The following is a 22,576-nucleotide window of genomic DNA, read 5'->3' as shown; positions in this document are numbered from 1 at the left end:
GTTCCCTGTTTACTGGAAGTGACAGAGTAAGTGTCTAAAAGAAACAGATGTTTGAGTTCCCTGATTGCATACACATCACTCTCCTAGAGTGACTGACCTGTGCTGAGTTCAGTGGACTTGATGAGGGACCTGGGAGAGGTGTCCTTGCAGCACAAGAGGTATGAGGAGGAAACAGGATCTCTCAGAGGATTAATAGAAAATCCGCTCCTTCTTCTAGGATGAGGGGAGAGAAAGAATAACCATGTGGAAGGATCTCTGTCACAAAGGGACAAAAAGGTTTTTCTCTGTTCTCCCACGGGATCATCCCTCTAGTTGTGGCAGCACTAATTACCTGGAAACTTGGCAAGTAGGTAACTATCGAGTACAGACACTGGGATTGCCAAGTCCTCACAATGTAACGACGAAAGGGACTCAGTCCCCTGATCTCCAGTAGCGCACTGCTTAGTGGGGAAGACAGACTGCGGTATCAGATAGCTGCTGTACCTTTGAAAAGCTACACTGCGAACTTACGCTTTTAGGGTAGAAATACTCGAAAGGCACACCTGGTAGAACCTTGCTCTAAAGGGCCTCACTGTAGCCAGCACCTCAGGTTGATAAACCTTTGTTTACTGCCTACCTTGTTTCAAGTCACATGTTCCATCTGTGCATAAAGATATCTCTGCCATCTCTTTCTCCAGATACACCCACTCCATTCCTGAGTTTACTTGTCATTTAACAAGCAGCCACTGGTCTGCCTCATATTTGGCTCTGGACATTTTGAGGTCCTGCGTACATATCAAAAAAATTGAAGGAAAAATATGTATGTTTAATAAGTAAAGTGCAAATGCCCATATTCATAGGCCTAAAGGAGAATTTCATACTATATAAAGGCAAATCTCAAATAGTGATTAAGTGCTCTCTAAAGAGTTCATGGAAAAGTTCAAAATGGGTCATAGAATATCAAGGGAAATTTCTTACTTGATCCAAATGCTTCCTGACAGTAACAGGTGATGAATGTTTATACCATTTATAAATAACCTGTTCTTGAGGAGACAGAATCAAGGTAAGGGGTTATCTTGTTTATAAAAAGATAACCTTTTGGGCACCTGGCTGGCTCAGTCAGTAGAGCATGCCACTCTTGATATCAGGGTCCATGAGTTCGAGCCCCTTGTTGGACGTAGAGATTACTTAAAAAAAAAAACCAACAAACCTTTTTTCACTTTTTAATTTTTTGAATGATGGAAATATGTGTACAGGGAAAAAATTTATCCCACATAGAAAGGTATAAAGTAGAAGTCAAGTTTTTCTCTTTCCTCCCATCCTGTGATGACAATGCCCTCTCCTCAAAAATCTCACCTTAAGTCATTTCTTGTTATACTTCCAAAAGTGGGATATTGTTAATATACTTAATATACTTACATAGTAAGTATATTACAAGTGTGCCTGTTAAAAAATTGAGATTGCCTGCAGTTTTCACTTCATAGGGCTTTGAGATACTTTTGTATCAGCACATAGAGATCTCTCCCTTATTAATGACTGCATAAAATTCTAATGGATAGACATTTCATAATATTCACATGCTCATAGATGTTTAGGTCATTTCCAGTTTTTGTTATAAACAGTGCTGCAGTGAACATATTATACATCTTTATAAGCTTTTCAAGTATAACTCTTTATAAAAGAATATAGGTAGGCAATAACATAGAATAACCTAAGTGGCCATATCATTCTAACAACAATTACAAGTCTTTGAATGAGTTTGGCACATCATGATACAGAATCCTATAATGTTAGACCTTGGAAGAGACTTGGGATTATCTCACGCAGTGTTCTCATTTTACGGAACCTGAAGTGGTTAACCAGGTTGTCCAGGTAGTCAGTTGATATGGTTGGGGGAGCCAGGGTTAGGATCCAGGTCCTCTAGTCTCCCCATCCAAGATGCTTTTTATCATTTTGTACTCTTTCCCCACAGCATCACTCACAGACTCTAACATTTGACTTTTAACAATGGGCTTAGATTGTGTCTATTTATAATGTTATATAATATGTTATAATCTATCAGCTGATGGTTCAGTATGTGCCTGTTGGCAATTGTAGATCAAATAGTTTTCCAAATGAAGCCAATTATTCTATTACTGTCTTTAATACGTGTTTTAAATTTATTGCAAGACAACATTTGTGAAATAGTTTTTAAACTGTAAAGAGCTAGACATGTGTGAGTTATCATCATTATTGGTATTGCTTAGCTTTAGAAGTTACACAGGCACTGACAGGATTGAACCAAGTGCTTCAACTTCATCAGATGGAGCTTTAAAAAACTCGTAGATTTTCTTTTTAATAGTCGGAAGGTTTTTCAGGACATCCTAAGGTTTTGTTTAGCTTTATTGAGATATAATTGACATGTAACATTGTGTAAGTTTAAGGTAAAAATTATAGTGATTTTATATATGTATATATGATCTTAAGGTTTTAAATACTACCTGTCATGTTATGATAGTTTAAGTTCTGTTTTCATTGTCTGTTTTCTTATAGAATCTTTAGATGACTTGACTAATCTGGTGGTAAAGTTATTTTCTGAAGTTGAGAACAAAAATGTCCCACTGCCAGAATTTCCTGAACACCCTTTCCAAGAAGAACATCTTAAAGTAAGTGCATGTATTTCTAATATTTTTTTCTTTTTTAATTCATGGACATAATATATGCCTAGTTTACTAAAATGTAGATGAAAAATTTTGAAAGGTTTATTTATACAGGTTTTTTTCATCCTTTTTTTTTTTTTAAGATTTTATTTATTTATTTGAGAGAGAGAGCACGAGTGGTGGGGAGAGAGAGAGAGAGAAGCAGACTCCCCGCTGAGCAGGGAGCCTGATATGGTGCTTGATCCCAGGACCCAGAGACCATGACCCAAGTCCAAGGCAGACACCCAACTGACTGAGCCACCCAGGCTCCCCTATTTATACAATTTTTAATATTTGTTTGAATAATTGAATCAGTTTCACATTTATTAGGGATAATGTTTCACTGAAAAGATATCAACAGATACCTGATCTTTGCATGCTAAAAGTAGTTTTGATAGTTAGAGCCTTGATAAACTGTAGAAGCTGTTCTCCAGTGCCAGAAGGCAAGCATATTGAGCTGCACGGTCGAGGGGACCAGAAATGGGCTGTGCACCAACTGTAATGAAAGTCCACTTAGAGAGAGCCCAGGCCAGTTACTCTTTGTGGTCAGTACAGTTTTCTCTGACAATTGATTCTCTTTTGATTTGGGGATTTTTCCATGAAAATCTGTATTCTTCATAGTTTATAAATATTTTATTCAGTAGGAGTTGATATAGCTAATCTTTCTTGATTTTTTTTTTTTCCAGCAACTTTACAAAATAGTGCCCATTAAGGATATTAGGAATCTTTATGTGACTTTTCCCATACCTGACCTTCAGAAATACTACAAATCAAATCCTGGCCATTATCTTGGTCATCTCATTGGTCATGAAGGTCCTGGAAGTCTGTTATCAGAACTGAAGTCAAAGGGTAAGTCTTTTGGGTACCAGTTTCTGAGTGTAGTACCCCACATCCTTTTACTCTGGCTCTCATTTTCTCCTAGATTTTTGTGTGTGAAGGAGCATTTCTGGGTAGGTTGGTCTGGGGTCTGTGGGAGAGTGAGGTAGTAGTTATTAGTGTGCTTTTGTTCTTTTTGCTTTGGGTTTCCCCCTCCCCCATAATTTGTTTTACCCTTCAGAACTGTGCAGTGAAGTTTAGATTTTTCAAGATACTGTGCTACATGTTTTAAATAACAGAGAGGTTCGAAAGTAAAAGCTCACATTAGATATTCTTTACCATCTCTGAAATAACAGTATACGTTATTTATTTGCCTGCTCTTATCCTTCAGACCAGAGGGTGTACTAGGATCTAGTCAGCAGATAATTTCCAAAGCGCCTCTCAACTGAGGCTCTGCTTTTATGTAACACTTAAGCATGGTAGTCTACTCTTGCCTGGGAACTGACTTGAAGAGTCCTGAGGAACCTCCCAACCGAAAAAAATCCCATCAGTCTTCCACAGTGTCTGAAATGGTTTTTCTGAACCCATTTTTTCTGCTCTTCTCTGCAAGTGGTCCATTCTAATATCTTGGGAACATATAGTATAAATTAAAAAGAACATTTTTTTTTTTTTTAAGATTTTATTTATTTATTTATTTATTTATTTTTTTAAGATTTTATTTATTTATTCATGAGAGACAGAGAGAGAGAGGCAGAGGGAGAAGCAGGCTCCAAAGGAGCAGGGAGCCCGATGCGGGACTCGATCCCAGGACCCTGGGATCATGACCTGAGCTGAAGGCAGACGCTTAACCATCTGAGCCACCCAGGCGCCTTAAAAAGAACATTCTTTGTCTTAAAAGAAGCCACACATACGGCCCTGTTTTGATTTCCTTTGAATGTTACAGGCTGGGTGAATACTCTTGTTGGTGGACAGAAGGAAGGAGCCCGAGGTTTTATGTTTTTTATCATTAATGTGGACCTGACTGAGGAAGGATTATGTAAGTATTGACCTTTTTGGTTTTTTAATGAAAATTGACTTCTTATGATACATTTTCTAAAATTTCTTCATGCTGTGGATCTGTTTTATGTTGTAAAGCCATAAAACCTTTAATTCGTATAATTTATCCATTTTATTTTTCATGCGCAACTTGGCCTTCATTTCATGAATGATTTTTCCTTCTTAATGACCTGTCATTACGTTGCACTTGTGAAATGTGTACTTGGCTTTTCATTGGCTCATTAACTTCCCCAAAGTCCTTTCTGTCACATATCCCAGACCCTGGAGGGCCCTGTGTGGGGGACCCTAAAACCAGTCTCTGGTTTCTACTCACCTGACTTTACCTTAGGAGTGAGCTCACTGCTTTCATGGATTCAAGGACTGAATGGTTTTTAAGTATGCCCCCTTTTTTCCAGTACACGTTGAAGATATAATTTTGCACATGTTTCAGTACATTCAGAAGTTACGTGCAGAAGGACCTCAAGAATGGGTTTTCCAAGAATGCAAGGTAATTTTGTTTCACCAAAATTTTTCTTACGGAAAATTTTCAGAAAACATATGTGAATTAATTTAAATGTAAGGCTCGGTGAAACTTAAAAGTTTGGGGGTTTTTGTTGTTATTTAAACTCTAAAATCTTGCAATGCGTAGTAGCTTTAGTTAAAGCTTAGTTGTACTACTCTGATTGGCTATCTGGGGCACAATTAGGGCTAAGGCATCAAGTAACCTTTTTTTCGGAGGGAAAAAGAAATTGCTTTTCTGTCCCTCAGAAGAAAGCCAGCAGTTTCTTGAGCTTATATCTATCAGGGTGGACCTTACTGTTTGCCTGAAGCTTCAGGAGCCTCTGTTGTTTTCAGATCTGCTGACAAAAATCTACAATGAACTTTCAAAGAAATTGTGAATTGTTTTATATATGATTGGGTTCTTAAAAGTGATTTTATTATTGTTGTATGTATGGAAAAGCCTGGCTGTCCCTTACTATTTTTTAATAAAACAAAAGTTCTCTGTCTTTCAGAATTTTATAATTATTATTATTTTTTATTTTTAAAGATTTGAGAGAGAGAGAGAGCACACAGGGGAGAGGGACACAGGGAGAGGGAGAAAGAGTGTTTTAAGCAGACACAGGGCTCAATCCCACAACCCTGAGACACGACCTGAGCCGAAACCAAGAGTTGGATGCTCAACTGACTGCGCCACTAAGGCGCCCCTTCCAGAATTTTAAAGCCTTGTTTTAAATGTTTTATAAAAATGTGTACTTTATATTTAAGGCCTATTGAGATTCTGAAATGTATTTGAGGATGAGAGAAATCCTTTTTACTTAGGTAAAAGTTTAAAGGGATACTCTGCTTGTGGAACCTAGGACAGGAACTTCTAATCTGGGTGCAGTTCTCTGAATGGATCAACAAAATGATCATCTGTGCGACTGTTGATCTTGCAAGGTTCTTCCAGTTTTCCTAATTCTTTGACTAATAGTTTCAATAATTTAGGCTAAAGAATCATATTCTGTTTTGGTTATTTTCATTCATGTTCCGTACATTTCTAAATCAAGCATAGCCTATTTTTTCTGATAAATGTGGAGTAGAAAGTCTATAGTGCAGACTAAACACTAAAGAAAGAACCTTTTTTTCTTTAATGTATTTCTAAATAGTAGTTGACTTATGTATAATTGGATTAATTTTCCATTTTAGGACTTGAATGCTGTTGCATTTAGGTTTAAAGATAAGGAGAGGCCACGGGGCTATACCTCTAAGATTGCAGGAATATTGCATGTAAGTTTGTTACTTTATGCATACATTGATATGTAGAGTATTTTCGTGATCCTGCATATATTACCTTTACTACTACATGAATGATAAAAATTGAAGCTGCAGTATAAAACTTTAGACTTTGTAGCAACCAGGCAAACTTTGATGCCAAGCAATGCTTAAAATCTTAATTTTCATCATCCTAAAAATTATCATCTATAATATTTTTCATACAGAGGCATTTTGCTTCTTGGATTTAAATATTTTTCAATTCTACAATGTGTCAATTGCTAATTATGTGAAAGCTGTACAGATCATCTACTTTTCTCCATTTCTGTTGCTACCACCCTAGTCTGAGCTACCATCATTTCTTGCCTTGACTATCATTATAATCTCTTACCTGGGATCTCGGTTTTCCCTCTTGTTCCACACTATAGTTTATTATCCCAGTCTTGGTAATCTTTTGAAAACCAAAATCAGATTGTTTCTCTTCTCTGTGTCAAGTCCTTCAGTAGTTTCCTGTCAGAGTTGGAATAAAATCCAAAATGTCACGTTGGCCTACAAGATCTGGCCCTAGCCTGTCTCTCTAACCGTGTTCTATATAACTCCCTAGCTCATCCCTCCCATTCTCATTCCCCTCCAGCTCTACTGGCTGCCTGCCTGAGCTTCAAGCATTAAGTTTGTTCCTCCCTCTTAGTACCTTTTACATTTGCTGTTTTCCTTACCTGGAACTCTCTTCTCTCTTGTCTTTGCATGACTAGGTTCTTACCATTTGGTTTTCCACTTAGGTGTTTCTTCCTCACAGAGACCTTCCCTGACCTCCCAGTCGTGCCCCGCCCCTTTTTAATTCATAGCACCTATCACTATAATGACACTATTTGTTTACTGTCTACCTCCCTCCCAATTACAGTATAAGCTCCTTGGGTAAAATAAGTGAAGGGGATTAAGAGTGCACTTATCTTTTTTTTTTTTTTTTAAGAGTGCACTTATCTTGATGAACACTGAGTAATATAGAATTGTTGAATCACTGTATTTGTACATCTGAAACTAATATAACACTGTGTTAACCATACTGGAATTAAAAACAAAAAACAAAAAACTTTAAAACTCTGGTCACTCCCTCTCCTAACTTACATGTTCATTGTTGTTTAGTATTTTAGTTCAGCCTTGAGTCTTAATCCCCAAATGAATTACTGTTATTACTAAATGTATTATTGTATGCAAAAATAAAAATATAAGCTCCTTAGGGAGCAGGGACATGATCTGTCTTGCCTGGCACAGAGTAGATACGCGTTAAATATTTGTTGAATGAATGAATCAATCTGTCTCAGTGTATTGGAGGTTGCTTTTACTAATAAAAAGCATCTTCGACATTATTTTTCTTCCCTACCCAAAAATAAAAGCCATTACCCCCACAACAACTTTCTAAATGCTTTTCTGATTTCATTCATAGAAATTTGAGAGGAAATTCTGTTTATAAAAATGTATGTACTTTATATTAAGAATCCTATAGGTGTCAGCATTTCACTATCAAGTTTTCTTCATTAACAAGTATTCAGTTTTTAGCCAGAAATATTACACTTTTCCCTGAAAAAAAAATGTGATTTTGCTCTCTATCATGTAAATGTATTTGGGGATTAACTGCAAAACATTGTACAACAGGAAACTGCTTCAAGTGTGGTAAGAAAGAAAAAAATTTTTCCAGTGGAGTAAAATTTAATTGAAGGAGGATGTGGGGTGTGTGTGTAAAATAATGGATTTAATGCGTTAGAGATTTGTTTGCTTTAATAAGTTAGACTCTATAGTAGCCTTGCATATTTTATTTATCTATCGATTTTCCTTTCAATAAGTATTATCCCCTAGAAGAAGTGCTCACGGCTGAATATTTACTGGAAGAATTTAGACCTGACTTAATAGAGATGGTTCTCGATAAACTCAGACCAGAAAATGTCCGGTGAGTCACTCTACATAGATTTTACTGCTACATACTAAATTTTCAATAATGATTAGAAGCTGAAAATTTGGAATTGTGAATAAAAGGCTTTTAAACTTGTTATCTCACATAATTAAAGTAGAAAGAATAGTATAATGAAGCAATACCAAACATCAGCAAATCAGTACGTGACCAGCCTTATCTTTAACCACCCCTCTCCTCACTCATCCTCCCTCCACTCTAGATGATTTTGAGGCAGGATCTCTAAAACATGAAGACTTTTTTATTTTTTAATTTTTTTTTTTAAGATTTTATTTGACGGAGACATTGTGAGAGAGGGAACACAAGCAGGGGAAGTGGGAGAGGAAGGAGCAGGCTTCCCGCCGAGCAGGGAGCCCGATGCGGGACTCGGTCCCAGGACCCTGGGATCATGACCTGAGCCGAAGGCAGACGCTTAATGACTGAGCCACCCAGGCGCCCACATGAAGACTTTTTTAAAAAACAAAACGAGGTGCCTCGTTAGCTTAGTCGGTTGGGCATCTGACTCCTGATTTTGGCTCAGGTCATGATCTCAGGGTCCTGGTATTGAGCCCTGCATTGGGCTTCATGCTCAGAAGGGAGTCTGCTTGAGGATTCTCCTTCTCTCTCACTCTTTTTCTCCCGTTCTCTCTCTCTAAAATAAATCAGTCTTAAAAAAATAATCATAATCTCATTATCATGACTAAAATGTAATAATAGATCATCTTAACCTGACTTCATCCTAACTCAAATACCCGAGGTGTCAGATTACAAATCTGGCTTCATAATCCTAAACAAGTGAGGGACACCCTCTTTTTTCTTAAGTAGAAGTATTACAGTCTCAGAATCCTTCTCACTGACCAGTGATTAACCAAGAGATGAAAAGTTGGAGGAGCTCTTATAGTGACAGAGATATTCTTATTAGAGGAGGTTCAGCCCTAAAGAGCTGATGAACTATCCCATGATATTTCTGCCTCAAAATTGAATTTCATCCAATTTTTCCAAAGTGAAATAATACTAGGAATATATTTAAGGGGCACATATTTTGCATTTTTTTATTTTTCTCCTCTGTCCAGCACGTATTTCCAAAATTCTCCTGGGAACTTGGAGATTGACTAAATATGTTTTTTGGAACAATCATTTTATGAATAAAATAAACAATCTGGTAGAAGTTTTTGAAGAAGAAAAATCCTTCTGAAGGAACTATTGCACCAAAGTCTTTTTCCTAGTTACCATTGTACTTTTCCAGACATGTACTAGCAACAAACGATGGGAAGATTAAAAGAAGTATTATTGGTAGTTTATTGGTGATAAATATGATAAAATGACATAGAACTAACTCTACGTACACATTCTATCAATGCCATTTTCCTAGTTTGGGTATTTTACTATAATTAATGTAAGAGTTAATTAACCATTGAGGCAACTGGGTGAAGAATACATGGGACCTCCCTCTATTATTTTTGTAACTTCCTATGAATTTGTAATTATTTGAAAATTGAAAGAAAAAATATTTACAATAGCAACAAAAATGTAAAATAACTAGGAATGAATTTAATCAAAGATAAGCAAGACTTCAACACACAAAACTACAAAACAGTGCCAAAAGAAATTAAAGACCTTGTTAGGAGACTTGCTATTAAATTCTCTCCAATCTGATTCATAGACTCTGTGTAATCACAGTCAAAATCCTAGTAGCCGTTTTTCCTTTTAGTAATTGGTAAACTGATTCCAAAATACCTATGGGCATACAAAGGACCTGGATTATCCATAACATACTTTTTTTTTTTAGATTTATTTATTTATTGTAGAGAGAGTAAGAGCAAGTGTGGGGGGGGAGGGCATTGGGAGAGAGAGAGAATCTCGAGCAGACTCCATGCTGAGCCTGGAGCCTGACAGGGGGCTCGACCCCAGGACCCTGAGATAATGACCTGAGCTGAAATCAAGAGTTGATGCTTAACCGACTGAGCCACCCAGGTGCCCAGCTGTAACACTCTTGAACATAAAAACGAAAGTTGGAGGACTCAAACTGTTGGATTTGGAGGCTAACTATAAAGCTATGTTAATTATGATGTTCATTGGCCTGAGGATCAAAAAGAAATCATTAGAATAGAACAGAGTCCAGAAATAGGCCCACACATTTCTGTGGATGTCTTTTTTGTGTGGTAAAAAAAACACATAATATAAAATTTACAGTTTTAACCATTTCTAAGTGTACAGTTCAGTATTATATTCATATTGTTAAATATATTAATGTTGTTGTGAAGCAGATCTCCAGAACTTATTCACCTTATAAAATTGAAACTGTGCCCATTAAACAAGTCCTCTTTTCTCCCTCTTCCCATCCCCTGGTAACCACCATTCTACTTTGTTTTCATGAATTTGACTACTTACATACCTAATATCAGTGGACTCATACAATGTATCTTTATTTCACTTAGCATAATGTCTTTAAGGTTCATCTGTGTTGTACCATGTGACAGGATTTCCGTTTTGCCAAATTAAATCTACAGATACAGCTATAGAGTCTTGGCCACATCCCCTGCTTAAGTCATAAGTAAATCTTTGTTCAGGAGGAGTTCTTGCTGAATCCATGCAGGTCCTAGGATAATTGTCTTCTTGTCTAAATGTTTGGTAGTCTGACAGTTGACTAGACTTTTGTGAGAGGTCAGTGCCTAAACCACTGGCTTATGCTTTTTTAGACTCCACTCCTTTCCCTTTCTGAAAATTAGAGCATTTGTCCATCTCCATCTTCTGCCTCTTCTCCTGTCCTCCAGTGTTTCTAAAAGTTGGTGGGCAGTGATCCTACCTGGGATTTGTTGGTTGCCTAAGCATCAGAGAATGTGAATGATCTGCGTTGGAGATGTGAATTCATTGACTTGGTTGGCTCACTCATTAATCCTGGCCTGGGTTTCAACCCCCTTTTTTTCTGTTGTTTGGTTCATCTTTGCAGTTTAAAGACCCATGTTTTTTTCTTTTTTAAAAGATTTTATTTATTTATTTGAGGGAGAGAGCGAGCACAAGTGGGGGGAGGGGCAGAGAGAGGGAGAAGCAGGCTCCTCCCTGAGCAGAGAGCCCGACGGTGGGGCTCGATCCCAGGACCCTGGGATCACAACCTGAGCCGCAGGCAACTGCTTAATGGACTGAGCCACCCAGGCACCCCGACTCATGTTTTTTCTAAAAACAATATAAATAAGAGGTCAGTGGTCCTGTCATCTGCCAACCTGAGACCAAAATGTGTATCACATTTTGCTTTAGGTCGTGTGTCCTGTTGGATTATGAGGTCCTTCCAGGTAAGAATGTTTTTTTCAGATTCAAGTTACCAAGGGCTCAGTAAAAGTTGGTTGACTTCTCTAAGCTTTTAGCCTAATCTTCCTTGATTCCTTCTTTCTTTAAGAAACCCTTTTAAAAAGTGTTTTTTTAGCATTTTTCATGAACCTCAATTTCTTCAGCACTGTGACCTTCCTGTCACAATTCTTTTAAGTTTGGCTTTGGGTCTCATCAATAGATTTTTTTTGTACCTTCTTTCTTCTTTGACGCATGTCTTTTGAAAATATGATTTGATATCATGATATTGTAGAATTCTTCTAGTGGAAGGATAGAGTTCATCTACTTAGAATCCTTATTTAAAAGTAATGAAACTGAAGCCCAGAGACTTGCCTAATTTAGATCTTAACTGTGATTTTGGCAAGATCTCGAAGAAAATAAGTCAGAGTATTGACCAGAATCCAAGTTTCTGATGGCCAGATCTGTACCCTCTCTATTAATTGTTTGAATTCATCACAATTACCTGTGAAGCCTCTCCTCATTCTTGGATGTCTTTCCACCTTTGCTCTCTCAGGGATTATTTGCAAAAATCTCATGAGAATTCATATCTGGGGAGCTGTATTCCCTTTTAATGTCTATAGTCAGGATACTTACTGTTTCTGAATGAGTCCTGTAGAGCTTCAACAGCTGTTCATTTCCTCTGAACATTTCTAAATGGCTGACTTGAAGCCAGTGGTGGGCATTCAGTCTAGCCCACTGTTTCACTGTTGCAAGTTTCGGTATACAAAGAAAAGTTCTTTTTCTGTCTTCTTTCTAAGGACCATGTTAGTACCATATCAGCAGCCAGTTCTTTGTAGATAGAATTAAAGAATAGCATTGTCACACACACACACTTAAAAAAACTCTTCAAGACTATTTTTAAGCATAATTAGATTTCCAGCAGATAGTCTAAGGATGTAACAGTACCTGTGCTAGTTTTTCTCAGCTGTCTGCAGTTAAATATATTGCGGCTCTCCGTGGCATACTTAGATTATTGTGCCTTCTCTTCTTTTTTTCCTAACTTAAGTCTCTTGTGCTTTCACACTCTGGTTTGTAGATTTCTATGTAGGTCTGATGTGTATATACTCTGTCTCTTCTGTTATTCCCCTTGCTTACCTTTTATAATTTATTTTTAAATAGTCTTTCACTGTATGTTTCAGTTTTAAATTCCTCAGTGGTATACTAGTTCTTGTTCTGCAAAGGTATCCCTCTTTGTCAGGCCAGTATTTGATGTTTGCCTTGTTTGAGGGAACTATGTTTATTTCATATTTACTAGCGTAACACTTCAAATGTTACCCATCCACTTTACTTTGGTATACAGCTGTCTAAATCCTTTAGGATTGTACCTAACCAATCGCCTCTCTTCTCCCCCTTTTTAACCTGAGCATTACTGAACAGCCTCCAGTGTCTGTTGCTTTCTGTGTCCTAGGTCATCCTCCAAAGCACCTGGCAGCCTTCCCTGAGTTTATTCATTTTCTCTCTCAGGACAGAGTTTAAGGTGCTCTTGTTTCAGGGGTCGTGTCCACTGCCACATGAATGCTTCAGTGTTCACAGTCATCAGTAGTTTGTACATTATTCTCATGTGTGGGCCATCATTCAGGGAGACCAAAGCCCCCTATGTAACAAACTTGTCCAAAATCAGGCACCTCATGGAAGAGAAGATGGGAATACCATCTGTCTGCCAGGTTATTTTACATCCTAACACAGTTTTCAGAGTTCTCCTTGAGAATCAGTCCATTCGTTTTGTAGGAAGTCAGCAAGAGTAGAAGCACTTTCTTGGGCTGAGTCTTAGCAGGCTCTGTCATGTATTGAATGAATGTCCTTAACAAACATTATATATCCTTCATGTGGCCGCGTGAGTTCTATACACACGCCATGTATATATACCCTGCAAAAGGAATTCTCAAAATGCCAACATGGATCACTTCTTCTAGACACGATAACATAACTCTTCCATCCATTAAGCCCTATGATTCCTCTCTCTGTTTCTATGGAATATATTCTTAAGTGGTCAGAGGCAGCTAGGCCAGATCAGGAATACCATATCAGCAGCCAGTTCTTTGTAGATAGAATTAAAGAATAGCACTGTCTCTCACACACACAGTTAAAAAACTGGCAAATTAGAAGATAGAGAGGTGTTTCTTGGTCTTGTTTCCTTTACCTCTAGAAGCATGAAGGCCAATGTACATGTACTAGATGTATTTGATGGTAGTCTCTGTCAGGAAAAAAACCATAGAGCACAAACTTAGCAAATAATAATAGCGTGTTTTTGGTTTTTTGGATCTCTGGATGAGCCAACAAGGTTTGGGGCGGTGGGGGGGTGGGTAACCATTTTTGTTAACCCTGGGCCTTGGCTGTTCCTGGATGGAGTACTTTGTTTTGCTTTTTTAAAGACTATTTTACAACTGACTTTGTTCCATTTTTTTCCCTAGCTACTCTTATTTTAAAATTTTAGTCAGTAGCATTACCCACAAGAGTCCTGCATGCAGTTTTTCACATTAAAAATGAAGGGCTCCAACCAAAGGGTAACAGAGACCACAAGCAGAAACCTCTATACTTGGTTGCCTATTTTGACTAAGTGTTAGTGGATTTACTGGGTCTTAGAGGCCCACCATGTTCTTGGATATTATTTATATTTTCATGAGTAATGTTCTATAAATGCATGTATCCAGCGTGAGTTTATGGTGTCTGTTTTTTCCACTTACCTTTAGGGTTGCAATAGTTTCCAAGTCCTTTGAAGGAAAAACTGACTGCACAGAAGAGTGGTACGGAACCCAGTACAAGCAAGAAGCTATACCAGATGAAGTCATTAAGGTAGGATTTGCTCATCTGTGAATAAACTTGATGTGTGAGGGACACACAAGAGCATGAGCTCTCTACATTAACCAACTCACGGCCCAGAGTATGGAGAGGGATGGCCCACGGCTGTCTGTACTGTCCTGAGCAAAGTGAACAAGGAGATGGAGAGCTAGAGCTTAGGTTTTTGCATGAAGAAATGGCACTGTGGCCACCTTCTCATGTGTCTTAGATCAGCAGGGCTGAAAGCAGACTCCCAGCTTCATGCAGTCAAAGATCACTGAAGTCCAAAGTACACAGAGAAGCAAAGGCACCAAAACAGGCAAGAAGAGATGGAAGTAGAGAGCATGAAAGACAGATACAAGGGCTCCAAAGGCCTCACGGTCGTGCTGTATATACAGGTGGGAACAGTCTCTGAGATTCACACTGTCTTCACTTTAGGAGATGCTGTATTTTATGCCTCATATTGTCTCATTGCTCCTTTTGTCTGTGTAAGGGAATTAGAATTTGTTTCAAAACAGGTGTGTTTAGATAGTATGTTACCCCATTCATCAGTAGTCCAGATTTTGTTTTTGAGTCTTATCTACTTGTCTAGTATTTTTTCTTTTTTGATTTTCATTGTCACCATATCTTTGAGATTGTATCCTTTATTCATGGGAAGACACCAGAAAGCCTTGCTCTGACTAGAGTCTAGTTAAACTTGAGTAATGGACATTTCTTAAGTGTACCCGTGTAATACAGAAAAAAGAAGAAATAGTTTAAGAAAATCATTGCTGGTACTTCTCTGACCTATTCACAGCACAGAAGGAGATCACGAGCCCTTTCGTGTATGAAAATATCCATCTAGCTAAACTGTGAGGAATACTGATCTCCCATGAATTAATCCTAAAACAAAAGAGAACCCCTGTTCACCAACCTCTGATGACAACAAACCTGCCCCGAATGGGAATTTTTTTTAAAAGATTTTATTTATTTATTTATTTATTTTAGAGAGAGAGAGAGAGAGAAGAGTGTACAAGTAGAGGGAGGAGTGGGTGGGGAGAGAGGGAGAGGGAAAGAACCTGACGTGGGGCTCGATCTCACAATCCTGAGATCATGACCTGAGCCTAAACCAAGAGTTGGATGCTTAACTGACTGAGCCACCCAGGCACCTCCTGAATGGGATTTTTTTTTTTTAAACAAATTTATCTGGGGCGTACCTGGCTGGCTCAGTTGGTAGAGCATAAGACTTGATCTCAGGGTTGTGAGTTCAAGCCCTATATTGGGGGTAGAGCTGACTTAATTAAAAACAAAACAACCCAAATTTATCTGGGAGTTTAGCAGTGAAATTATTTACTACGTATTTCCTAGTCCCTACTATTTAGCCATTCGGGAGACCTAAGCTGCTACTCATAAATAATGTGGCCAACATCCCCACCATCCCAGTGCCAAAAAATATAAAGTCAGGGACCAAAATAGAACTGCAGAAGTTGCAAGGCTGTGCTAGATCATCTGGAGACCAAATTACTGAACCCTAGATTATTGGCACATGGCTGCTTTTTTTTTTTTTTTATTAAATAATGAAGTCTTATAAGTAAGAGTCCAACAATCACTGACCTGTGATCTGTCCCACTTAGCTTTTGGAACTAGCCCATCAAGCACATCCAGTCTGCAGGTTGTATCAACCCTGTTGCACAGTGCAGGCTTAAGACTACTCTTTGTTCTTGACCTTGAATTACTGGTTCACTTGGAAGTTCATGTGGTCATCTGGGACAGTTGTGGACCAGGCCTTAAGGAGCAGTACTGAAGTGAAGGAAGCCCCTCTAGTCTAGCTTTCAGGCCATACATGGAAGTAATTTAGTGCAGCTGAAAGTTTAATTCTTCTGTAAACAACCAGTTGCAGGAATATATCCCTGTACATATTATTCTTCCTTCTTTAAGGAGCTAGAGCCAATGTGATCTTCATATGGACCAAGTAGTCTCTCAGGTTTCTGTAGTCTCAGATTGCCCCTTAACCTCAGCTGGTCATTTTGGAAATATGTAAAGAGGAAAGATGAATAAGTACAAAATCTTCATTAGTAACAGAGAGACCAACTCAAGTTTCACAAAAAGCCATCAGTGGATCTTGGGAGTGGAAAAGAAAAGCTGTGTGACATTTATCCTCTTAATATTTGCCTAGATATTAAGCAAAAGGACTATTTTAAACTTCTGAATCCAACTTTAATTGCTTTTGTGTTTTTCATTATTCATCCAGAAATGGCAAAATGCTGACCTCAATGGTAAATTTAAACTTCCAACGAAGAATGAATTTATTCCTACGAATTTTGAGATTTTATCGTTAGAAAAAGAAGCAACACCGTACCCTTCTCTTATTAAGGTAACATATTAGAATCGGTGATTTTTAAATTTAGGGGATACACCTATTACACGGAAGGGACTGGAGAGATGATTTCTTCATTTGGTACTGTGTTGGTTTTGGGGGCTCACATCCTAAGAGTTACCAGAAACTTGTAGAAAGAATAGCTGCAAGGAATATTAAAAGGCTAGAAAAGTTAAAGCAGACAAACTACTAAACAGTTTAGAATCTAGGGTATTGTTTTCTTCGCAGAAAAAAAAATTAATTCTGGGCTACAACCACAGATCTGAAAGTTATCAGCCTACTTTCCATATTCACTGAAGACTAAGGAAGTTGATTTGTGCTGCATCATGAAAGTTAGAGATAAAGAGAATTTCTAAACCCTGGAAGAAAGCATATCCAAGGGAAGCGCTTGGATTTCTTGCCCTTAAAAATAATTCTCAGTTTGTTAGAGTGGCTTTAGGAAGTTGATGAGAACAAGGAAGTTAGGAAGTTAATAAGCCATTGAGAACGGTGATTGAGAAATGGAGCTTTTGTGCTCGCTTCGACAGCACATACTAAAATTGGAACGATACAGAGGAGAAATGGAGCTTTTTCTTTTCCTTTTTCAGAATGTTCTTTTTGTGTCATTATTTACACCTTGAGTAAATTGTGTAGAAAAATGGATCAAATTATTACTGCACATCCTCTTTCCTAAATTCTCTTTCTAAACTCACCACTGTAGACATACATCTTTTTTTATTTTCTTCAAAGGACCTAACATTCAGATCAACTCAATGAGATGACGTAGTGTTTAGAAACTTGAAATTTATCTCAAGCAACTAGATTATTAACTAGATGACCATTTTTCTTTAAAAATGACATTTTAAGGGAGGAGTTAAGATGGCGGAGGAATAGGGGGACCTAAGCTTGCCTCATTCCTCGAACACAGCTAGATAAATATCAAATCATTCTGAACACCCAAGAAATCAATCTGAGCACTGAGAGAACAAAACTGCAAGTCTACAAGTAGAATTGTGGAAGGTTGGAGCTGTGGAGAGTTGATTTGGGGGAGATAAGAACTGCCGGGGCTGCGGAAGGGAGGGAGCCCTACTTACAGAGACTACTGCAAGGTATTATAAGCAGCAGAACACAAAATCTGAAGTTTTAGAAGTCTCCTACTGCCAGGGTCATGCCTGGCTTAGTGGTGCTTCTGTGGGGAGGAAGGGTGGATACCTGGGAGTGGGCAGTATAGTCTGAGGATCCCCTGGGTCGCAGGGGTAAACAGTTCCCCTGTTTGGAGTGCATTTAGGAGTGGCAGCAAGACCTCTCCACGGACAGAAGAAAGGGTGGCACCAGTGTGCTGTACTGTTCCCAGGCATAGGAGCGGGGACACCAGCTGAGGGCAGGGAGTCTTAGTGCCTGCTTTTGGTTCTGCTTTGCCATAAACTTTGAACCACTTCGCAGTCCTGTGACCACTTTCCTGGGACTGGCTGCAAGCAGCAAAAGTGGGGAGACATCCTTCCCCGGAGGATCAGCGCGGGGTGGTGCTGTGGGAGTCCCTAAAATTTGGAGTTTAGAAACCCAGCTGCGCCCTGAGATAAAACAGCTTGGACACAGACAGGGTGAAGGCAGGGATTTGATGGAAGCTGAGGCACAAGAGGGGTGATTGTTTGCTCTTCTGTAAGGGCTCCCTGAATAGTGGTGGGCACAAGCTTTCCACTGCAGGGATGAGAGAGCAGAGTGGAGCTATATCCCCCGTTTGTCCCCCCCACCCCCACCCCCTCAACACTGACTGACCTCAGTGAGCTAAATAGTACCATCAAGTAGAGATTGGAGCCACTTACACCCCCCATCTCTACAAGGCAAATAGGCCTGAGAATCAGTGCAGCAGGCCCTTCCCCCAGACCAGCACAAACCCCTTGCATGTACCAAGTCTACTGATCATAAAGTGCTGCAGAGCTTTAGCTCTAAGGGAAATAGGATCTAGCTTCTTTTGACAAGCAGACCCAAACACACCTAGGATCTAATTTTTTGTTGTTGTTTTGTTTTGTTTTTTCTCGACAAAATGACGAGACGGAATTCACCCCAAAAGAAAGAACAGGAAGTAGAAGTAACAGCCAGGGATTTAACCAATACAGATATAAGTAAGATGTCTGAACTAGAATTTATTTATTTACTTTTATTTATTTTTAAAAGATGTTTTTATTTGAGAAAGAGAGAGAGTACATTAGCGGTGGGGGAGGGGGCAGAGGGAGAGCAAACTCCCAGCTGAGCGGGGAGCTGGATGTGGGGCTCCATCCTGGGACTCCGGGATTATGACCTGAGCTGAAGGCAGACGCCCAACCAACCGAGCCACCCAGGTACCTCTACACTAGAATTTAAAACAATGATTATAAGAATACTACCTGGGTTTGAAAAAAGCATAGAAGACACTAGAGAATCCCTTACTGTAGAGATAAAATAACTGGAATCTAGTCAGACCGAAATTAAAATGCTATAACTGAGATGCAAACCCTAATGGATGCCATAACAATGAGGATGAACAAAGAGAAATTAATCAGTGATATAGAAGATAGAATTATGGGAAAAAATGAAGCTGAAAAGAAGAGGGAAAGGTATTGGATCATGAAGGTAGACTTAGGGAACTCAGCAGCTTTTTAAAACATAGTAACATTCTTATCATAGGAGTCCCAGAAGGTGATGAGAAAGAAAAAGGAGCAGAAAGTTTACTTGAGCAAATTAACTGAAAACTTTCCTGATCTAGGGGAGGGCACAGATATTGAAATCCAAGAAGCCCAGAGAACTCCCATTAAATTCAACAAAGACCAGGCATCACCTAGACATATCATAGTCAAATTCACAAAATACACAGACAAGGAAAGAATCCTGAAAGCAGAAAGGGGAAAAAGTCCTTAACCTACAAGGGAATCAGGTTCACAGCAGATTTGTCCGCAGAAACTTGGCAGGCCAGAAGGGAATGGCAAGATATATTCAACGTGCTGAATGGGAAAATTATGCGGCTAAGAATACTTTATCCAGCAAGGTTGTCATTCAGAATGGAAGAAGAGATAAAGAGTTTCCCAGAAAAACAAAAACTAAAGGAATTCGTGACCACTAAACCAGCCCTGCAAGGAATATTAAAGGGGACCCTTTGAGCAGGAAAGAGAGACCCAAAGTAACAAAGACTAGGAAGGAACAGAGACAGTCTATAGGAACAGCGACTTGACAGGTAATATAATGGCACTAAATTCATAGCTTTCAATAATTACTCTGAATATAAACAGACTAAATACTCCAATCAAAAGACATAGGGTATCAGAATGGATAAAAAAAAAAGCAAGACCCATCTATATGCTGCCTACAAGAGACTCATTTTAGACCTAAAGATACCTGCAGATTGAAAGTGAGGGGATGTGAATGTATGTCAGAAGAAAGCCAGAGTATCCATACTTATGTCAGACAAACTAGATTTTTTTTTTTTAAAGATTTTATTTATTTATTTGACGGAGGAGACACAGCAAGAGAGGGAACACAAGCAGGAAGAGTGGGAGAGGGAGAAGCAGACTCCCCGCTGAGCAGGGAGCCCAGTGTAGGGCCCACTCCCAGGACCCTGAGACCACGACCTGAGCCGAAGGCAGACGCTTAATGACTGAGCCACCCAGGCACCCCTATGTCAGACAAACTAGATTTTTAAAACAAAGGCTGTAACAATGAGATGAAAGGCATTATATCATAATTAAGAGATCTATCCATCAATAAGATCTAACAATTGTAAATATTTATGCCCCCAGCTTAGCACCCAAATATATAAATCAATTAATAACAAAGTCATTGATAATACAATGATAGTAGGGGACTTTAACACCCCACTTAAATTAATGGACAGAAAAGCAGAAAATTTTCTAAGCAGAAAATCAAGGAAATAATGGCTTTGAATGACACACTGGACCTGATGGACTTAACAGATATATTCAGAACATTTCATCCTAAAGCAGCAGAATACACATTCTTTTCGAGTGTACGTGGAACATCCTCTAGAATAGATCACATACTGGGTCACACACAAATCAGCCCTCAACAAGTACAAAATGATCGAGATCATTCCATGCATATTTTCAGGCCACAGTGCTATGAAACTTGAAGTCAGCCACAAGAAAAAAATTTGTAAAGACCACAAATACATGGAGGTTAAAGAACATCCTGCTAAAAGAATGAATGGGTTAACCAGGAAATTAAAGAAGAAATAAAAAAGTACTCAGAAGCAAATGAAAATGAAAACACGATAGTCCAAAATTTTGGGGATGCAGCAAAGGCAGTCCTAAGAGGGAAGTATATTTGCAATACAGGCCTTCCTCAAGAAGCAAAAAAGTCTCAAATACACAAGCTAACCTTACACCTAAAGGAGCAGCAAATAAAGCCTGAAGCCAACAGAAAGAAAATAATAAGGATTAGAGTGGAAATAAATGATACAGAAACAAACAAAAAAAACCAGAATGGATCAATGAAACCAAGAGCTGGTTCTTTGAAAGAATTAATAAAATTGATAAACCCTTAGCCAGACTTCTTTTAAAAGAAAAGAGAAAGGACCTAAATAAATAAAACCATGAATGAAGGAGAAGAGATCACAACCAACACCACAGAAATACAAATAATCATAAGAGAATATTATGAAAAATTATATGCCAACAAACTAGGCAATCTGGACAAAATGGATAAATTCCTAGAAACATACAAACTACCAAAACTGAAACAGGAAGAAATAGACAATCTGAACAGACCCATAACCAACAAAGATATTAAATCAGTGATCAAAAAATCTCCCAACAAACAAAAGTCCAGGGCCAGATGGCTTTCTAGGGGAGTTCTACCAGACATTTAAAGAAGAGTTAACACCTGTTCTTAAACTGTTCCAAAAAATAGAAATGGAAGGAAAACTTCCGAACTCCTTCTACACTGCTAGCATTACCTTGATCCCAAAACCAGACAAAGACCCCACTAAAAAGGAGAATTACACACCAATATCCCTGATGAACATGGATGCAAAAATTCTCAAGATACTAGCAAATTGAAGCCAACAGTACATTAAAAGAATCATTCACCACGATCAAGTGGGATTTATTACTTGGCTGCAGGGGTGGTTCAGTATACACAAATAAATCAATGCGATACATTAGCTTAATAAAAGAAAGGATAAGAACCATATGATCCTCTCAGTAGATGCATAGAAAGCATTTGACAAAATACAGCATCCATTCTTGATAAAAACCCTCAGCAAAGTAGGTATAGATGGAACATACCTCAACATCATAAAAGCCATATACGAAAGACCCACAGCTGGTGTCAGTGGGGATACCCACAGCTCTTCTCAGTGGGGAAGAACTGAGAGCATTTCCTCTAAGGTCAGGAACAAGACTATTTAACATAGTACTGGAAGTCTTAGCCTCAGCAATCAAGACATCAAAAATATAAGGCATCCAAATTGGCAGGGAAGAAGTCAAACTTGCAATATTTGCAGATGACATGATACTCTATGTAGAAAACCTAAAGACTCCACCAAAAAAATTGCTAGAACTAATACATGAATTCAGCAAAGTCACAGGATATACGATCAGTGTACAGAAATCTATTGCATTTCTGTACACCAGTAATGAAGCAGCAGGAAAAGAAATCAAGGAATTGATCCCATTTACAGTTGCACCAAAAACCATAAGATACCTAGGAATAAACCTAACCAAAGAAGTAAAAGTTCTGTATTCAGAAAACTACCAAACATTTATGAAAGAAATTGAAGAGGGCATAAAGAAATGGGAAAACATCCTATGCTCATGGATTGGAAGAACAGACATTGTTAAAATGTCTAGACTACCCAAAGCAGTCTACACATTTAATGCAATCCCTATCAAAACACCACCAGCACTTTTCACACAACTAGAAAAAGCAATCCTAAAATTGTAT

General features: G+C 38.5%; 1 protein-coding gene across 5 annotated transcripts in view; it reads left to right on the top strand.

Moving 5' to 3' along the window:
• IDE (insulin degrading enzyme) overlaps positions 1-22,576 on the top strand; it is a 98,549-nt gene that overhangs the window by 48,690 nt on the left and 27,283 nt on the right. For all 5 annotated transcript variants that reach the window (XM_027593210.2, XM_027593218.2, XM_027593184.2 and 2 more), the window contains 8 exons: positions 2,512-2,624; positions 3,344-3,506; positions 4,417-4,509; positions 4,925-5,016; positions 6,195-6,275; positions 8,102-8,205; positions 14,220-14,322; positions 16,538-16,660. In XM_027593210.2, coding sequence (XP_027449011.1) covers positions 2,512-2,624; positions 3,344-3,506; positions 4,417-4,509; positions 4,925-5,016; positions 6,195-6,275; positions 8,102-8,205; positions 14,220-14,322; positions 16,538-16,660 — 872 coding nt within the window. The remainder of the gene's footprint in view (positions 1-2,511; positions 2,625-3,343; positions 3,507-4,416; positions 4,510-4,924; positions 5,017-6,194; positions 6,276-8,101; positions 8,206-14,219; positions 14,323-16,537; positions 16,661-22,576) is intronic.

The sequence above is a fragment of the Zalophus californianus genome, chromosome 15 (genome assembly GCF_009762305.2).
Source record: "Zalophus californianus isolate mZalCal1 chromosome 15, mZalCal1.pri.v2, whole genome shotgun sequence".
NCBI classification, from domain to species: domain Eukaryota; kingdom Metazoa; phylum Chordata; class Mammalia; order Carnivora; family Otariidae; genus Zalophus; species Zalophus californianus.
This window is presented reverse-complemented; position numbering and strand designations above follow the sequence as displayed.